Source organism: Heterodontus francisci, chromosome 47, assembly GCF_036365525.1.
Source record: "Heterodontus francisci isolate sHetFra1 chromosome 47, sHetFra1.hap1, whole genome shotgun sequence".
Lineage (NCBI taxonomy): Eukaryota > Metazoa > Chordata > Chondrichthyes > Heterodontiformes > Heterodontidae > Heterodontus > Heterodontus francisci.
In genome coordinates this window covers 9,074,152-9,092,341 of record NC_090417.1, presented here as the reverse complement: position 1 = coordinate 9,092,341, position 18,190 = coordinate 9,074,152, and the positions used below count along the sequence as shown (strand labels likewise).

At 42.7% G+C, this 18,190-nt stretch overlaps 1 protein-coding gene across 1 annotated transcript in view; it reads left to right on the top strand.

The window, feature by feature from the left end:
- Window positions 1-252: 252 nt before the first annotated feature.
- Window positions 253-18,190, top strand: part of LOC137357156 (V-type proton ATPase subunit B, brain isoform-like) — a 65,667-nt gene continuing 47,729 nt past the window's right edge. Inside the window, exons 1-7 of the mRNA XM_068023256.1 lie at window positions 253-395; window positions 1,965-2,020; window positions 12,671-12,769; window positions 14,146-14,239; window positions 15,245-15,322; window positions 16,781-16,920; window positions 17,623-17,724. Of these exons, the coding sequence (XP_067879357.1) occupies window positions 266-395; window positions 1,965-2,020; window positions 12,671-12,769; window positions 14,146-14,239; window positions 15,245-15,322; window positions 16,781-16,920; window positions 17,623-17,724 (699 nt within the window). The 5' untranslated portion in view covers window positions 253-265. The remainder of the gene's footprint in view (window positions 396-1,964; window positions 2,021-12,670; window positions 12,770-14,145; window positions 14,240-15,244; window positions 15,323-16,780; window positions 16,921-17,622; window positions 17,725-18,190) is intronic.

Here is an 18,190-nt window from a genome sequence, read left to right as displayed (position 1 = left end):
ACTAAAATGTTGAGTTTTACAGTGAGCAAATCGGTGAGAACTCAGTCCAGGCGCCAGGCCGACAAGCCAAGTCAACTTGCAGTGATCATTTCCAGCACCTGGGCCAGCAGCACGCTCATGCGCACAGTAAGCAGTATCGAGATCCGCATTGCGCGCCTGCGCATTCGGCTTGTTGCCGGCCGAGGGCTGTCGGTGCCCGTGAGGGCCGGAGCATGTAAGACGTAAGGAGCATGCGCAGTGCTCCCTAACGACAGCAAGAGACAAGATGGCGATGAAAACGATCGGGAGAATGGTGAATGGAGCCATGGGCGACATAACGGGCTCGGGGACGGCTGTGGGTTCCCGGGAACACGCCCAGGCTGTTAGTAGGGACTATATGTCACAGCCAAGGCTCAGTGAGTGTTGACAATGTGCAGGGATGAGGGCGGATGATCGAGGGTAACCAGCCACAGTGCGGCGGGAGGTGAATAACAAGCCGACCCCACACGTTGCTTGGGGGCGTGTGGTGGGTGGATGGAGAATGAGTTCTGACGTTCACCTTGCCGGGGGCGATAGAAGATACCAGCAAAAGCAAAATACTGAGGGTGTTCGTGGAGAACCTTACATAAATTGAATAGACTGGGGTTGTTTGTTTTTGAATAGTGGAGTCCAAGGGAGATTTAATTGAGGTGGACAAAATTGAGGCGCCTAGATTAAGTAGATAGGAAGGATCTATTTTGTTAGCAGAGAGGAGAATAATCTGAAGGCACAGATTTTAACTTACTGAACTGATGTCGGAGGTGGGGCGAGGTTCAGAATTTTTTTCATAGAGGGTGTTGTGGGTTTGGAACTCACTGCCTGAAAAGCAGAAGCTCTCAATGCTTTTTTAAAAAAAAAGCCTTGGCCATCCCCTTGAATTGTTCTGTAATGTACAGGGTGACTGTCACAACTGGAAAGTGGTTTTAGACTTGATAGCTCTTGGCTGGCCAGCACAGACATGATGGGCCACATGTTTTCCTTCTGTGCTGTAAATTTTCTGTGTTTCCATTATTGCAGAAAATTTGGAATCGAAAATACTGGAAATACTCAACAGGTCAGTTAGCTTTTGTGGGGAGAAATAAAGTTGAGCTTTTGTCAGAACTGATTGGAGTGCTGAACTGCAATTTGAAGGTGGGACAAGACAAACTGGCACAGAGCTGGAGTGGAGGTAGTAAATGTCAACGCACAATGCTGAGCATGGGGAGAACAGGAATTCACATATTGTGCTGGTTGAGAGTGGGACAATTTGAACCAAGGTGAATGACCTGAAATATTAACTCTGTCTCTCTAAAGATACTGTCTGACCTGCTGAATATTTGCAGGATTTTTTTCGCCTACATACTGTGCTAGAGTGGAGTTGGGAGGATGGACAGGACAGATTCACACAGCTGAAGCATGGGGAAATAGATGGTGGGTGCAGGATGAACAGGCACTCGCATATTGTGCCAAAGGGAGGGAAAGAACCAGGTATTTCTGTCACTTAATTTTTCAGTGTACTATGGAAGCTGGAGTTTGATACAGCTTCACCTGTTGACTAAATATCACAATGATTATTCCATTGATGCATTTGAAATGATTTGCTGTTCCATTTCCACTGGAGCCATGTGTAAGCCTGCTGAACCTCTACCCCTTCCAATGTTTCAATGTGATGACTGGATTTGGTCTTGGCTTGCATTAGTACTAGCATTTATACTAATGTCCGAAAATGTCTGCCAATCACGAAACTTGAAACCAGGCCCTCCTGACCATTTGATAAGTGTGGGCACACTGTCGCCAATATAAAATGAGGTGCTGAAGAATTTCGCTTGTACCTTGGCAGTATGTACAAGTTTAGATTTTGGGAAACAGAAATTTAAAATTCACAATATTTAAAACCGATTGTGCAATCCAGTAATCAAATTCTGAGTTTCGTAACTTGGGAATAAATGCAACGTTTTACTTTGCAGCTTACAAGACTGTATCAGGTGTTAATGGGCCATTGGTAATCCTGGACCAAGTAAAGGTATGGAGCTTCATGTTCTCTGCAGAATTGCTTAAAATTCCACAGTTTTAATGGACAGATGCAGCCCATCCAGTCTATGTTGGTGTTCATCCTTCAAGGGAGTAGTAGTCTCAAACCCAGGCAACTGTCCTGTTCCCATATCACTTTATTCCCTTTTCCATCAATCTTTTTTTTAATGCTAACTTCGTTTCTGCTTCAATCACTAACTCCACAGCCTGTCAATCTTTTGTGTTTGTCAGAAAAAGTCTCCCCTTTACTATATCCTAAATCATATATATTTAATCTGAGTGTCCTTCATTGTCGGTCCAGTGACTGGAAGCAGATTGTTTTTACCTACTCTGTCCCATCCTTCATTATTTTATCTCTTGAATCATCCCTTCATTTTTTCTTGCTGCCAAGTGGCTCCAATTTCATAAGTCTTCCTTCATATTTTTATTTCCTCACATCTGACAGCATGCTAATGAATCTGTGCTTTACCCCCTCTATTGCCACAACATATGGGAGGCAGGAATTGAGTGAGTGACTTTGAAAGACGGAAGAAGCAAAGTTTAAAAAGTGTGCAGCACAGCAATTTGGCAGTGTTAAAAGGTATTTATTTAAATGCAAGGAGAAAAGCAAGTAAAGCCGATGTGCTGAGGGCCAAGATCGACACATGGCAGCGCGACATCATTTCTGTAATGGTTACTTGGCTTAAAGAGGGGCCAAAATGGCAGCTTAACATCCCTGGATATAGACTTTTCAGGCAGGATAGAGAGGGGGATAAACAAGGAGGGGGTGTAGCATTATTAGATAAGCAATCAGTAACAGCTGTGAGGAGGAATGATCTGTGAAATGAGTCATCAAGTGAGTCCAAATGGGTTGAACTCAGAAATAAAAAAGGGGTAACCATACAACTCAGAGTGTACTATTGACCCCCCAAATAGTGAGAGGGAGCTGGAACAAATATGTAGGCAAATTTAAAAAACAATAGGGCAATAATAGTTGGGGAATTCAACTATCCTAATATCAACTGGGATACCAACAGTGTGAAGGGCACAGAGGGCACAAAACCCCTGAACTGCATTGAAGAGAACTTTTTTAGCCAGCATGTAACAAGCCCAATAAGAGCAACTGCAATTCTAGATTTAGTCTTAAGAAATGAAGCTGGGCAAGTGGATGAAGGAGCAGCGGGTGACCATTTTGGAGATAGTGACCATAATACAGTTAGATCTAGCATTATTATGGAAAAAGACCAAGATAGAACAGGAGCAAAAGTTCTGAATTGGTCGAAGGCAAATTTTACGAAGCTGTGAGGTGATCTGGCAGAAGTGGACTGGATGCAGCTATTTGAAGGAAAATCAGTGCAAACCAGTGGGAGGCATTCAAAAGTGAGATTCTACGGGCACGGTGTAGACATGTCCCTCCCCCCCCCCCCATAAAAAGGGGTGGTACTGCCATATCTAGAGCCCCCTGGTTATCTAGAAGCATACAGGGTAAGATAAAGCAGAAAAAGAAAGCTTATGACAGTCATAGAAAACAAAATACTTTCGAAAGCCTAGAGGAGTTTAGAAAGTGCAGGGGCGAAGTGAGAAAGGAAATTGGGAAAGCAAAGAGAGGACATGAAAAAAAAATGAAGGAGAGCCCAAAGATGTGGAATGTGGCGAGTTGGATCCAAAATTGCTTCAGTGACAGGAAAAAAAGGATGATGGTTGACTGATGTTTTTGCGAATGGAAGGCGGTTTCCACTGACATTCCACAGGGCTCAGTGTTGGGTCCCTTGCTGTTTGTGATGTATATTAATGATTTGGACTGAAATGTGGGAGGCATGATTGTGAAATTTGCACATGACACAAAAATTGGCCGTATAGTTGATCGTGAAGAGGATAGCTGTAGACTCCAGAATGATGTCAGTGGTTTGGTTGAGTAGGCGGAAAGGCAGCAAATGGAATTCAATCCAGAGAAGTGTGAGGTAATGCATTTGGAGAGGGCAAACAAAGCGAGGGAATACACAATGAATAGAAAGATATTGAGAGGGGTAGAGGAAGTGAGACATCTTGGAGTGCATGTCCACAGGTCTCTGAAAGTGGCAGGGCAGGTAGAAAACGTGGCGAAGAAGGCTTATGGAATGATTTCCTTCATTGGCCGAGGTATAGAATACAACAGCAGGAATGTAAGCTGGAACTGTATAAAACACTGGTTCGGCCACAGCTTGAGTAATGCGTAATGTTCTGGTCACCACGTTACAGAAAGGACATAATTGCTCTGGAGAGAGTACAGAGGAGATTTACAAGAATGTTGCCAGGGCATGAAAGTTCTAACTGTAAGGAAAAATTGGATAGGCTAGGATTGTTTTCCTTAAAAAAGAGGAGGCTGAGGGGTGACTTAATTGAGGTGCACAAAATTATGAGGGGTCTTGATAGAGGAAGCAGGAGGGATCTGTTTGCCCTAACAGAGAGGTCAATTACCAGGGGGAGCAGATTTAAGGTGCTTGGTAGAAGGATTAGAGGGGACGTGAGGAAAAACTCTCTGGTGGAGGTCGAAACCCTCAACTCATTTAAGAGGTACCTCGACCTGCACCAGAAGTGCTGTAACCTGCAAGGCCATGGACCATGTGCTTGAAGGTGGGTTTAGATTGGGTGCCTAGTTTTTTCAGCCGGCGCAGACACAATGGGCTGAATGGCCTCCTTCTGTGCTGTGACTTTTCTCTGGTTCCATTCTACCAATAGTATGGAGCCCAAACTGCACTGAGCACTCCACCAGTACCATCTTAATAAAGTTTTATATAGATTCATGATTCAGCTATGATATTCTGTACCTCTTGCCATAAAACTCTTATTTGAGGAGTTCTTTATAACGTATTGTAAATTGGACACTTCCCTTTGCTCTTCTACAGCATCAAACCTTCCACCGTTCAAAGTGCAACTATTTTTTAACCAAGATGTACCACTTCAGTTGCTGACAAATTTACGTTAGTTCAAATCTGTATATTTATTGATGATATTGTGAAACTTGCAAATAGTCTCACTTTTTAATGGTCTTGATTTATTCTGCTTTACTTTACTTGGACTTGGAAACATATTGCCATTCCTTTAGTGTCAAAATCCTGGAACTCCCTCCCTAACGGCCCTATGGGTGTACCTACATCACACGCAGCAGTTCACGAAAGCGGCTCACCGCTACCACCTCAAGGGCAGTGAGGGATGGGCAGTGAATGCTGGCCTTGTCAGCGACACCTACAACTCATGACCACATTTTAAAAAAAAGTTTGCAACCTGCTTTTTAAAATTCTCCTGTTAACCTTCAACTCTGTGTGCCAACTTCGCTTTCCACCTCAGCTCGCTCAGTTGTTAGCTTGAGAAATCTGCTGTGTTCCAGCCTTACTTCTGTGTTAACTTTCTGTTTTGATCTGATGTCACATGCTATAGTCAGTACTCCTGAGATGCTCAGCTGCATTTGTCTCGCATAGCTGATCTATTTTGTTACTGATAGCTAAATCTGTCAAAGCCCTTTCCCTATTAGGCAGACAAAACTGCCTGAGGAAGAAGTCCTGCACACAATTTAGGAATTCCATTCCCTCTTCTCCACTTAGACTCTCACTGTCCTAATCAACGCATAATTAAAATCTCCAAAAACAAGAATGGTTCACCACACTTATCTGCCTCATCTGTCTTCAGATCTTCTCTTCAATTTCATTACCATAACTTGGGGGTTCACAGTACAACTCCATTAATGTAACTTCAATTTCTATCTATGCTTTGAAAATGAACCATATTGACTCTGAACATCTTTTTATGTACATCAGTACTCTCTAAGAATATTTTCTTTCTTCCATTAATATTGCCACTTTTCTTCCTCTTATTTTTCGGAGCAATAGAAAAGTGTCACAATCCCCTGTTTTTATATTTATTTTCTATTCCTGTCCAGCAAATCTGTTAGTACTATTAAATCTATATTCTGCTGGAACATTATTGCATTCAACCTGCAGTGTATGTTCACAGGATACTCTGCAGCAACTTGCCAAGGCTTCTTGGATAACCATCCTTAAACCTGTAATCTTCTTCACCTAGAAGGCTAAGGGCAACAGGTGCATGAGAGTACCATCACCTCCCTTGACTGCCAAGTCACATATCATCCCGACTTGGACAGATATCGCCATTCCTTTGTGGTCGCTGGGTCAAAATCTTGGCGCCTAACAGTACTCTCCAAGTGCCTTCACCACAGGGATTTTGTTCAAGAAGAAGGCCCGCCACCACTTTCTCCAGTGGAGCTAGGAATGGGCAATAAATCTGGCCTTGACTTCCCATTCTCTTCAACATTGCAGTATACGTTTTCATTTTTTGTTTGTATTTTCCATGTTTTTTTTTGTAAGGTAATACCTCATTTGACATTTCTCCTCTACTTCCTTTACTCCTTCGTGCTATCCCTCTTGATAAATTCTTTATTTGTACATTTATTTAATCTAATTCTACCTTCTCCAATTGTTTTATTTGATTGCTTTTATCTTATCTAGATTAAATGACTCCACCTGTCTACTTATCCATTTTGCCAGTTCATTTGTTCTTTTTCTATTCAAATGTAACACAAACTTTCAGATTAGTTGTCATCTTCCCCACAACATGTGCCAGTGCCCTGCAAAATTGAAACCCTCTTCCTGATAGCCCCTTTATTCCAATCTTCTGAAACTTAGTTCCACATTTTCGCAACCTGTCCCATCTCTGAAAGTCTTGTCACCCGAATCACCTCCCCTCTCCCAGTTCCAATTTCCTGTTGCTCCCCCACTCCCATATTGAGCTCAGGTAGTTTCATTTGAGACACCTCCCACAGATGTGTTTATCCCAAATTAATATATACTACTTGAAACTTCTACATTTCCGTTTCTCCCTGCGCTACCATTCTCATGAAAGTTTTTATTCTTTACTTGAATTTTCAGGTATATGAATCGAATTCTTCTTCCACCTCTGTTCCAAGTCCCACTCTAGCCAAGTTCCCATTTTGTTAGTACTGTTTTCACTTTGTTCCTACCTTGCTCCTGAACCATTTACTTGGTGCTGTGCTGTTCCCAAACTACTTATGCTCGTTTCACTAATTTTTCTTAATTCATTCGTGGGATGTTGGCGTTGCTGGCTAGCACAGCATTTATTGTCCATCCCAAATTGCCCATGAGAAGGTGATGGTGAGCTACCTTCTTAAACCGCTGCAGTCCATGTGCGGCAGGTACACCCACAGTGCTGTTAGGAAGGGAGTTCCAGGATTTTGACCCAGCGACAGTGAAGGAACGGCGATACAGTTCCAAGTGAGATTAGTGTGTGGCTTGGTGGGAACTTGCAGGTGGTGGTGTTCCCTTGCATCTGCTGCCCTCCTCTTTGTAGGTGGTAGTGGATGCGGGTTTGGAAGGTGCTGTCTAAGGAACCTTGGTGCGTTGCTGCAGTATATCTTGTAGATGGTACACACTGCTGCCACTGTGCATCAGTGATGGAGGGAGTGAATGATTGTGGATGGGGTGCCAGTCAAGTGGAGTGCTTTGACCTGGATGGTGTCGAGCTTCTTGAGTGTTGTTGGAGCTGCACCCATCCAGGCAAGTGGACAGTATTCCATCACACACCTGACTTGTGCTTTGCAGATGGTGGACAGATGATTGAGAGCAGACTGATGGCGTGGTAATTGGCTGAATTGGATTTGTCCTGCCTTTTGTGCACAAGGATCACCCACTCTGTACTTCTGACTGAAAATGGTTGCATATATTTCAGCCTTGTCTTAGACACTCATATGCTGGGCCCTGCCATCGTTACAGTTGGGAATGCTGATGGAGTCTCCTCCTCCCCTTATTTGTTTAATTGTCCACCACCATTCACAACTGGATTTGGCAGAGCTTTGATCTGATTTACTGGTCGTGGGATCACTTAGCTCTGTTTATAACATGCGACTTCCATTTTTTAGCATACATGTGGTCCTCTGTGTAGATTCACCAGGTTGCACCTCATCTTTTTGGTACGCCTGGTGCTGCTCCTGGCATGCTCTTCTACACTCTTCATTCCAGCAGTATTGGTTCCCATGCTTGATGGCATTGTGCAGAGTGAGGAAGATGCTGGGTCATGAGGTTTCAGACAATGCTGGAACATCACTTTGCTGCTCCTGATGGCCCACGGATGCCCAGTTTTCAGCTGTGAGATCTGATTTGAATTTATTCCATTTAGCACAGTGATAGTGCCACTCGTGGTGGAGGGTGTCCTCCGAATGAAGACGGGACTTAGTTTCCATAAGGACTGTGAATGGAACATACTTAAGCAAATGGTGCACTGCTGTTCTTGTCTGCCTCTCATTTAATTTACGTATGATGGTATAATGTGGTAAGGTCCAAGCAGCCAGTCAAGTACAATTAGTCTACTCTCGATCCTCAGTAAAGTGATGGAAAGTGTTGTCGACAGTGCTATCAAGCGGCACTTGCTTTGCAATAATCTGCTCAATGACAGTCAGTTTGGGTTCTGCCACGGCCGCTCAGCTCCTGACCTCATTACAACCTTGGTTCAAACATGGACAAAAGAGCTGAACTCGAGAGGTAAGGTGAGAGTGACTCCTTGACATCAAGGCAGCATTTGAGTGAATATGGCATCAAGAGCGCAAGCAAAACTGGAGTCAATGGGAATCGGGGGAAAATTCTCCACTGGTTGGAGTCATACCTTGCACAAAGAAAGAATGTTGTGGTTATTGTTGGAGGTCAATCATCTGAGCTCCAGGACATCACTGCAGGAGTTCCTCAGGGTAGTATCCTAGGCCCAACCATCTTCAGCTGCTTCATCAATGATCTTCCCTCCATCATAAGGTCAGAAGTGGGGATGTTGGCTGATGATTGCAGGGTGTTGAGCACCATTTGTGACTCCTCAAACACTGAAGCAGTCCGTGTAGAAATGGACAATATCCAGGTTGGGCTGATAGTGGCAAGTAACATTAATGTCACGCAAGTGCCAGGCAATGACAAAAGAATTTCACCATCTCCCCCTGACATTCAATGGCATTACGATCGCTGAAACTCTTATCAACATCCTAGTGGTTACCATTGACCAGCAACTGAACTGGAGCAGCCATATAAATACCGTGGCTACAAGAGCAGGTCAGAGGCTGGGAATCCTGCAGGTGAGTAACTCATCACCTGACTCCCCAAAGCCTGTCCACCATCTACAAAGCACAAGTCAGGAGTGTGATGGAATACTGTCCACTTGCCTGGATAAGTGCAGCTCCAACAAGAGTCAGGAAGCCCGCACCATCCAAGACAAAACAGCCCATTTGATCGGCACCTCCATCCACTACTTGAACTATGCACTCCCTCCACCACTGGTGAACTGTGTTTACAGTGTGGACCATTTACAAGATGCAGTGCAGCAACTCATCAAGGCTTCTTTGACAGCACCTTCCAGCTCCGTGACCTTGACCACCCAGAAGGACAAGGGCAGCAAGTGTGTGGGGTCACTGCCACATGCAAATCGGCCTCCCAGTTACATGCCATCCTGATCTGGAATTATATCGTCATTCTTTCATTGCCGCTGGGTCAAAATCTGGATCTCCCTCCCTAACGACATTGTGGGAGTACCTCCACCACACAGACTGCAACAGTTTGAGAAGGCAGCTCACTGCCACTTTCTAAAGGGTTATTAGGAATGGACAATAAATGCTGGCTATACCAGTAAAGTTCACCTACTGTCAATAGGAAAAGCAGAGCTCAGTGCTGAGCACCAATGAGAGTGATGATGCCTCGAGAGTGCAGTCAGAAGCACATCCATGGCATATTGGCTGCACAAGGGGCACACGAAATTTTAGAAATTTAGTCAGTGATAGGGGCATTTGATAGGGGATACATAGGCATTTCTGCAACTGCAGATGCGAGTCCCAAATGGTGTGTTGCCTCCCTGGTGCCAGGATAAAGGATAGTGCAGGACATTGGGGAAGAGGAACTGTCCGAAGTCATAGTTCATGTTGGAACCAATGACATAGGTCAGTTAAGAGTTCAAATCCTATAGGCAGATTTCAGGAGCAAGGAAACAAGATTTAACAAGAGGACTTGTTTGGCAGAGTAAGGGGTACTCGGGCACAGAATCAGAGAGAAGAGATGAGATGCGGAGAAAACCAGGAGGGCCGAACAGTAACAGAAAAAGAATAGTGTAGAAAGAGCACCAATAAGATGGAGGGGGAAAAAAAGCAAAGCTCATGAGCATGGCGTTGAAATGCTTTTGTGTTAATGTAAGAAGTGTTAAAAATAAGGTTGATGAGCTGCAGACACAAATTGCTACATGAGGTTCTGATCAAGTTGCGTTATGGAAATCTGGCTTAAACCTGGGAGTAATGAGAACTGAATATTCCTGATTACAGTATATTCAGGAAGGATAGGAAATGAAAAAAAGGAGGTGGACAATGTTGGTCAAGCATAATACTGCAGTTCGACAGAGGATGATATGCTGGAGGGTTCACAGACTGAATCTATTTGGTTAGTTGAGGAGCAGAAAAAGAGCTCTGATATTGCTGGCTGTTTGCGAGAGTGAGAAAGATAGAGGAGGAAAACTGTACAGAGCAATGTAAACAAAAAAGTAGAGCATGAAAGGTATGGGACTTTCCCCTGTGGGAAAGGATTAGCAGGTAACACAAAAAAGAATCCACATATATTATACACATAGAACAAGTAAAAGGCTAGTTTCAGGAACAGTGGTGCCCATGAGTGACAGATAAATTCTTTTTGTTCAGACACAGGACATGATTGAGGTGCTGAATGAACCTTCACAAAGAAAAGAGGTGATAAATAGGTTAGCACCACTCAAAGATGAAGAGTCACCTTGTCCAGATGGGATGCATTCTAGATTGCTGGGGGAAGTTAGGGTGGAGATAGAAGAACCTCTGACCACAATTTTCCAATATTTCATGGATAGGGGAATGGTGTCAGAGTACTTGGAGGATTGCAAATGTTACATTGCTGCTCAAAGTAAAAGGGTATAGGATTAAAGCTGCGAATTGTAGGCCAATCAGAGCTGGGGAAGCGACTGCAGACCATTATTAAGGACAGAATTAATTCTCATTTGGGAAAGTATGGGTCAATAGCGAACAGGCAGCACAGATTAGTTAAAAGCAAATTTTGTTTGACAAACCTAATTCGGTTCAAATTTAATGTGTAACAGAGAGGGTTGACGAATGTAGTGCATTAGATGTTTTACATGTGTATACTTTTGAAAGATATTTACTGAAGTCCCATTTGAACTAACTAACTTAGAAAATAGAAGCGCATGATATTAATAGAATGATGGTAATTTAGGGACATAAGTGGCTAAGGGATAGGAGTCAGAGAGCGGTGGTAAACAGTTTTTCTGACAGGAGGGTAGTATGTCGTTGTGTCCTCCCGGGTGTTCATAGGCTCATTGCTTTTCTTTTTGTTTTCTCGACAGCTTTGTTTTAGCTACAGGGGTTATAATTTTGATGTTTGCTGATGATAAACTAGGAAATGAGCATCATAGTAGCAGACTTCAGGGGTACAGAGGTAGACTGGTGAAATGGGTGGACCCACGGCAAATCCAGTTTTATGCAGATAAGTGTGAAGTGATGCATTCTGAGAGGGAGGACATGGAGAGTCAGTATAATGGAAATGCTGCTATTTTGATTGGATGGAAGAGCAGTGGGACTGAGGGGTGCATATTCACATAATCTTGAAGCTGGTTCGGGCATGTTGACAAGCAGGTTAAGAAAGCAAATGGGAGACAAGCAAGTCACTAGTTGGGACTGAGCTGGAGCTATGTGTAAAATTCTGGCCACCATATATTAGGGAAGATGTCGAAGCCTTGGAGAGGGTACAGAGGAGGTTTACTAGAATAACATCAGGTATGAGAAACTTCACTTAGGTGAATAGATTGGAGAAGCTGGTATTGTTCTTGGAGCAAAGAAAGTTAAGGGGCGACCTAATAGAGGTATTTAAAATTTTGAAGGGTTTTTATAGAGCAAGTATGGAGAAACTGTTTACTCTAGTAAGTAGGTCAGTAACCAGAAGTCCCAGATTTAAAATAATTGGCAAAAGAACGAGGGGGAAAATGAGTAATTTTTTTTTACACAAAGTGTTGTTGAGACCCTGGAACTGCATGAAATAGTGGTGAAATCAGATTCAGTAGGAACTTTCAAAAGGCAATTGGACATGTACTTGATGAGGACTAATTTGCAGGGTTATGGGGAAAAAGCTGGGTTGAGAGTCTAAATTGGGTAGCTCTTTCAAAGAACTGTCACAGGCAGAACGTATCAAATGTCCTCCTTCTCTGTTGTAAGATTCTGTGATTTTAAAAATGCTGTCTCATTGCTCCGTGCTTATCTTTAGCCAATTTAGGAAAGGTTCTCAATTCATGGTATGATAGCAGAGTGGTTATTAGACATGTAATCTGGAGGCCTTGATTAATAATCTAGAGAACTTGAGTTTGAATACCACCTTGGCAGTTTGTGAATTTGAATTCAGTTGAATTGTATAGTTGAGGTCACTCGGGTCCAAAGCATTTACTGTCATGTAAAATAGTGGTGATCCTTCCGACAGCCATTTAGTAAAATTTCGAAGTTGCTGTAAATACCAGCTGAGGTTTCATAACATGATTTCATTTAAAATGTTATAATTTTTCAAAGTCTGTCACAAGCCTCAACTGTAAAACGTTTTGACTCCAGTTTCCCAGGTACGCTGAGATTGTGCACCTGACTCTCCCAGATGGCACCAGGCGCAGCGGGCAGGTACTGGAAGTCAGTGGCTCGAAGGCAGTGGTTCAGGTATGACGAGGCATTCAGTCCATCAGCACCCAGGTAAAATGACAACGTGTATTTAACATAGAGCAGGATGACAGATAAGGTTAGAACAATGGATGTGCATTGCAGCTCAATCAGCATTTGGAAGAGGGGTTTATGTTTCTGGTTGTGAAGAAGGGTCAAACGCAAAGAATTCCCTTTTCTCTTTCAGATGCTGACTGACTCTGCAGCATTTTCTACTTGTATTTCAGATTCCCAGCATTTGCAAGTTTCTGTTGATAGTATCTAAACTCTTGATGCTTATTGTTTTATTCGTTCTCCCCATGTTATGTGTCATTCCTCTAAGGCTCTCTGCTTTAAGCATGTGTCTGGCTTGTGCTCTGTCAGTGGCATGGCTGAGATCGGTCACTGAGATAAATTTGTGCTCTGTCATTCTGTGACATATGTCATGGGATTGGTTGCGTATTGGTTATGTTACTGGGCTAGGAATCCAGAGACCTGAAGTAATCATCCAATACTCTCAAACATGAGTCACATCCTACCAGGGCAGTTTGAGAATTTTTATCCAGTTTGATCTTCAATCTGGAAATAAAAAGTTGGCATCGGTAAAAGTGACCACAAAGATTGTCATAAAAACCCTGCTGGTTGACGATTATCCTTTCTTTCACAGAAAGAAAGCCGCAGTCCTCACTGAATGAGACTTTAAAATGCCCTCCAAAGTGGCCTAGCAAGTCACTCATTTGGAACAAACTGCTATAATTATAGCAGGTCAAGAAGGCGGCACACTACTGCCTTGTTACGAATGGCAATAAATACCGGCCTTGCCGGTCATGTCCACATCGAGGGAGTATTTTTTTATTAAAAAGCCCTAATGCACCTCTGGATGTTTTTGGAATTATTATAGAAAAAAATAATTTTTGTGTACAGCAGTCATCAGAATCTTTGGCATTGGGACTGTGCTTACCCGCTTCTGATACTGTGGTGACAGTAGATTGTATCAGGCCATTCCGAAGTTGTGACACCATCAAAGCTTGAGCAGTGTAAACAGGATTGAGTTTGAGAGTAAAATCATTGAAGGGGCGACCATAAATTATTAGATTTAGGGAGGGAAAAGCTCTGCTGGACCTAAAAGAAGGACAGGCAGATATTCTGAAATTGTATAACAATCTGCACTTCAGACAGATGCCAGTTATTTTGTGTGCATGAAATCTCTTTTATCAACTGCCTTATCGAGAGGAAACATAAAACCTTACAGTGTGGATGTTTTTAGGCAGCGTGTTACATAATGTGCCACGTGTGTGTCCTGTTTTCAGTGCTGGGAAATATCACCCTGAGGGACCTTGAAATGTAAGCCATACCGATGGAAAATTACACATTTCCCTTTCTATCTCGCCTTGCAGGTATTTGAAGGAACCTCTGGTATTGATGCGAAGAAAACAAGCTGCGAATTCACTGGAGACATCCTGCGCACCCCAGTGTCTGAAGATATGCTTGGTAAGTGTCCAGGAAATCATGGCAACAAGTGCAGAATATCCTCAAAATAGTGATTCTCATCATGAAGTCTGAATTTATAAGCTGTTACTGTATATCATAGTAGGAAGGGAATTAGTTTGTGTATGGACATGGTTTGTGCGCATGTCTAGTGCTGTATGGTACCTATACTCTATGCTTATGTACAGTCCTGTATGGTCTCCTGCTCTGCAGTACTATAGCTATATATGCTGCTTGTCAATAAGTATGGTGAGTTATTGCAATGAGGAAGGGAGCTTCAGTGTCAGGGAATTATCTCCAAATCCTGCTTACAAATAGTTTAATATCTTTTTTGTTGTCTGTTTGAAAAGTGAATGGTACATTCTGGCTTATTGGAGTTGGAGATGCTCACTGTGCAGGCACTGAATTATTATTAATAAGAGGTACAGTTATAAACGCAAGGATGATTGAGCATCATTTGGACATATTCAGCCCCTTGACACAAAACAACCGAAATAGGCAGGGCGAGTTTACTGCGGACTGAGGTACTTTCTTAAAATGATTTTGGAATGTTTTGTGCGATCAGCAGCAGGATGTTAGCCCTTTCCCATCTTGATTACTGGTGGAAGCCTCAAGCGATTCCTGTTGGATACTGGGTAAAGCTCATAAGCAGTATGATTCAGCTCAAGAAGCATGCACCCTGCTTTAGGAGGAGTTTTGTGTTGGCTTATCAGGAATCCGGTTATGACTATCTGCATTAATTGCACTTAAAGCTGTTGCAGCATACAGACAGACTGGATTCAAACCCAGGTCTCTGAGATGAGTGGCCAGGGTCTAACACAGTGCACTTTCAGCCCTCCTATGCTTTAATGTTGTATTTCACGAGATGCATCTCTCCTGTGCTTAAACAAGATTGATGAAATTTATACTTCTGTCTCTGTCCGGTATTGGTGACACAGTCATGAATGTTATGAAGAAAATGCTGTTTCAGGAATTTTTTACAAAACTTAATTGTTTTGTTTGTTCAAGGTCGTGTGTTCAATGGATCTGGAAAGCCAATAGACAGAGGCCCCGCAGTTCTCGCTGAGGACTACTTAGACATTATGGGTATGGGGTATGCTTTTGTGTCTGAACTTTTTTCTCATATCTACTGCAGTAAAATTAAACTCCTGAATTCTTCAAAATTTCCCCCACCTAACTCCCCAAACACTCTTTTGAAATCTTTGCTCAGATTTGATTCCGTGGGTGCCTGCCATGTTCTGATAGCTCAGTGTTCTGGATGTTCTTCGTGCTGATGTGAGATCATGAGTTGTGAGGATCTTTCACTGCATGTTGTGGCATAGCAGACCCTTGGGTGCACAACTGACATTCACATACATGGAGCATCCATCAAACAAAGGTGGATAATGATCAAGAACAGGGGCTCTGATCAGTTTTCTTCTCTCAAACCCAAGAGCTAAATGTGGGGGAAATTTTAACCACTGAAATTTATGCGAACTGTTAAACAGTATTAGAGTTATGTGAAATTGAATTTCTTCATCACCTTTTTAGTGAGTCATGTTCCTTGCCTAATTATCACTGGGCCTTGAAGAAATTCTGAACTGATAACTCTGTGCAATACTGAGATAGTACTGCAATGTCTAAGATGCCGTCTTTAGATTGACACATAAAATGAAGGCTTGTTTGCTTGCTGGGAGGTGACAATTAAATATTCGATGGCACTATTCAAAGAAGAGCAGGGAGTTATCACCATGTCCTAGTCAACATCCTTTTCTCAATCAACATCACCAAACATATTAACGGTTCATCTCCTTGGTAGTTGTGCTATCTTGCTGTGTACAAGTTAATTACTGTGTGCACCTATGCAATAAACACTGCACCTTAAATGATTAATGGGAAGGACTTTGGGACATTTGATACATGATAAACCATGTAATCAATGAACCAGATTTTGCTGCTTAAATAACAATGAGTTTAATGTGCAGGTGGTAATTGTGTAAAACTCCAGCAACTCATGTCTTCCTTTACAGAGAGAGGTCCTTTTCTCCAATCTCCAGGCAGGTCACAGCCAGATTTCAACTGCCTGCTCCTTGTCCAGCTTTTCACAATCCAGAAGCGAAACTAACTTCAACAATCGAGTCAAATGACAATTGTAAATCTTGACCTGTCGTTTCCCTGCTGAGCTGCTTGAAAACAGGTGCCTTGCAATCTGTGTAATTCACTCAGTTCAAACCTACTAAGTTTCAGCAATCGGTGCCCACAGAGAAAAATGCTTTCCTCAGTTCTTAAAAACACAAAGAATTCTTAGCATTCAATACAAAAACAAAACTCTTGTAAAAATACTATGAGTCTTGTTGTTCATTAAGCGCCCAGATACCCCATTCCATTACGAGCTTGCCCTTCTAGCTACATGTAGATCAAAAATTTTTTTGAACATTGTGGAAGAAAGTCAAAGGGGGGCACATTGTGAGATTTCCTACTCCAGTAAAATCTGCTGAAATCTTTGTAGCTTGGTTACATTTAATTTTCTTTGATTTGTGCTACTTCGCGACTGGGATTTCTCAGGTCAGCCCATCAATCCTCAGTGTCGCATCTACCCTGAGGAGATGATTCAGACTGGAATATCTGCTATTGATGGCATGAACAGTATTGCTCGAGGACAGAAAATTCCTATCTTTTCAGCAGCTGGTTTACCACACAATGAGGTAGGTGACAGGCCCACTCAAACCTCACAAAGCAGTCAGATGCGAATATTAGGTGACACGATCTAAATGTTGCTTTTATATGTGAGGGAACTGTCTACAATGCCCATCTTGTACATTGACGAGTAGTGGTTTGAATTGGGGCCTCAGCTGAGGGGAGAGTTTGACTGTCTAAATTAGCTTGCATAAAAATGGTGAGTTCCAGTCCATGTTGTTAGGTCAAGCGGAGACCAGCATCACAATGTCAATGGAGAAAGACATGGGCGCAATCTTACAGTCCTGAGGGATAGTTTGAGAAGGACATGAGAGAGCGCACAAACATAATGCTAAGAATTTACATGGAAATGAAGGTCACTTTTTGTAGCTCCCATTTAAATGGAGCTATGATTTGATTGTTGTGACCAAAAATTCAAAAGTAGAGTCCAAAGGAACTGAAGTGTTATGCTGGACAGCGTAGCATGGTCGCTTAGAACTCACACCACAGAGTGACACATTGTGGGCACTGTGCATGTTGTGGCATGCTGAATGTTTGGACCGAAGGTTGTTGAGATTTACTTCAAATGTAATAAGCAAGCACAGCTGAGACAATCTGCACGAATGGCAAAAAATAAATTCCGTCAAAGTACCAGTGAGCCTGTTCCTTTTTCTGGTGACGATACCATATTTAATAATGGATGTAATCCTTGTCTGTCTGTCTTGTGACAGATTGCTGCCCAGATTTGTCGTCAAGCTGGTCTCGTAAGGAAATCCAAAGATGTTCTGGATTACAGTGAAGAGAACTTTGCCATTGTGTTTGCTGCAATGGGTGTAAGTATCCACTGAGTTATCACCTTCCTCAAAACAATACAAATTGGCTACTTGAAGCTGCTCTCCCTGAAGCAGGAGAAAGTGAGGGTATATGAGTTGGCAGTGAATAAAGTTCCATTGGTTACAACCTGTGAAGGAGAAGCAGCAGAAACTTAGTCAAGACTGTCCAAAGAGACCTTGGGATGCACAGGAACCTTCCCAATCTACTTGGGGAGTTGGGGGGTGGGTGGGTGGGTGGAATTAGTGACCACAAATCATAAATTTTATGCAGACTCCTGGCTCTGTTCATACTCGTTGAAATCCCTTTTGTAGTTTTTATCAACTCTAATGAAGGTATCCTTTGAACCCTGAGGAATCTAGAATTGTAAGCAGAAAATTGCAGCTTCCCAAATTCGCATTGTTGTACTTGAGGCTGAACCAGGTGAAGTTCTTGGAAACTTAACCTCCCTTTGTGGCCCACTGAGAA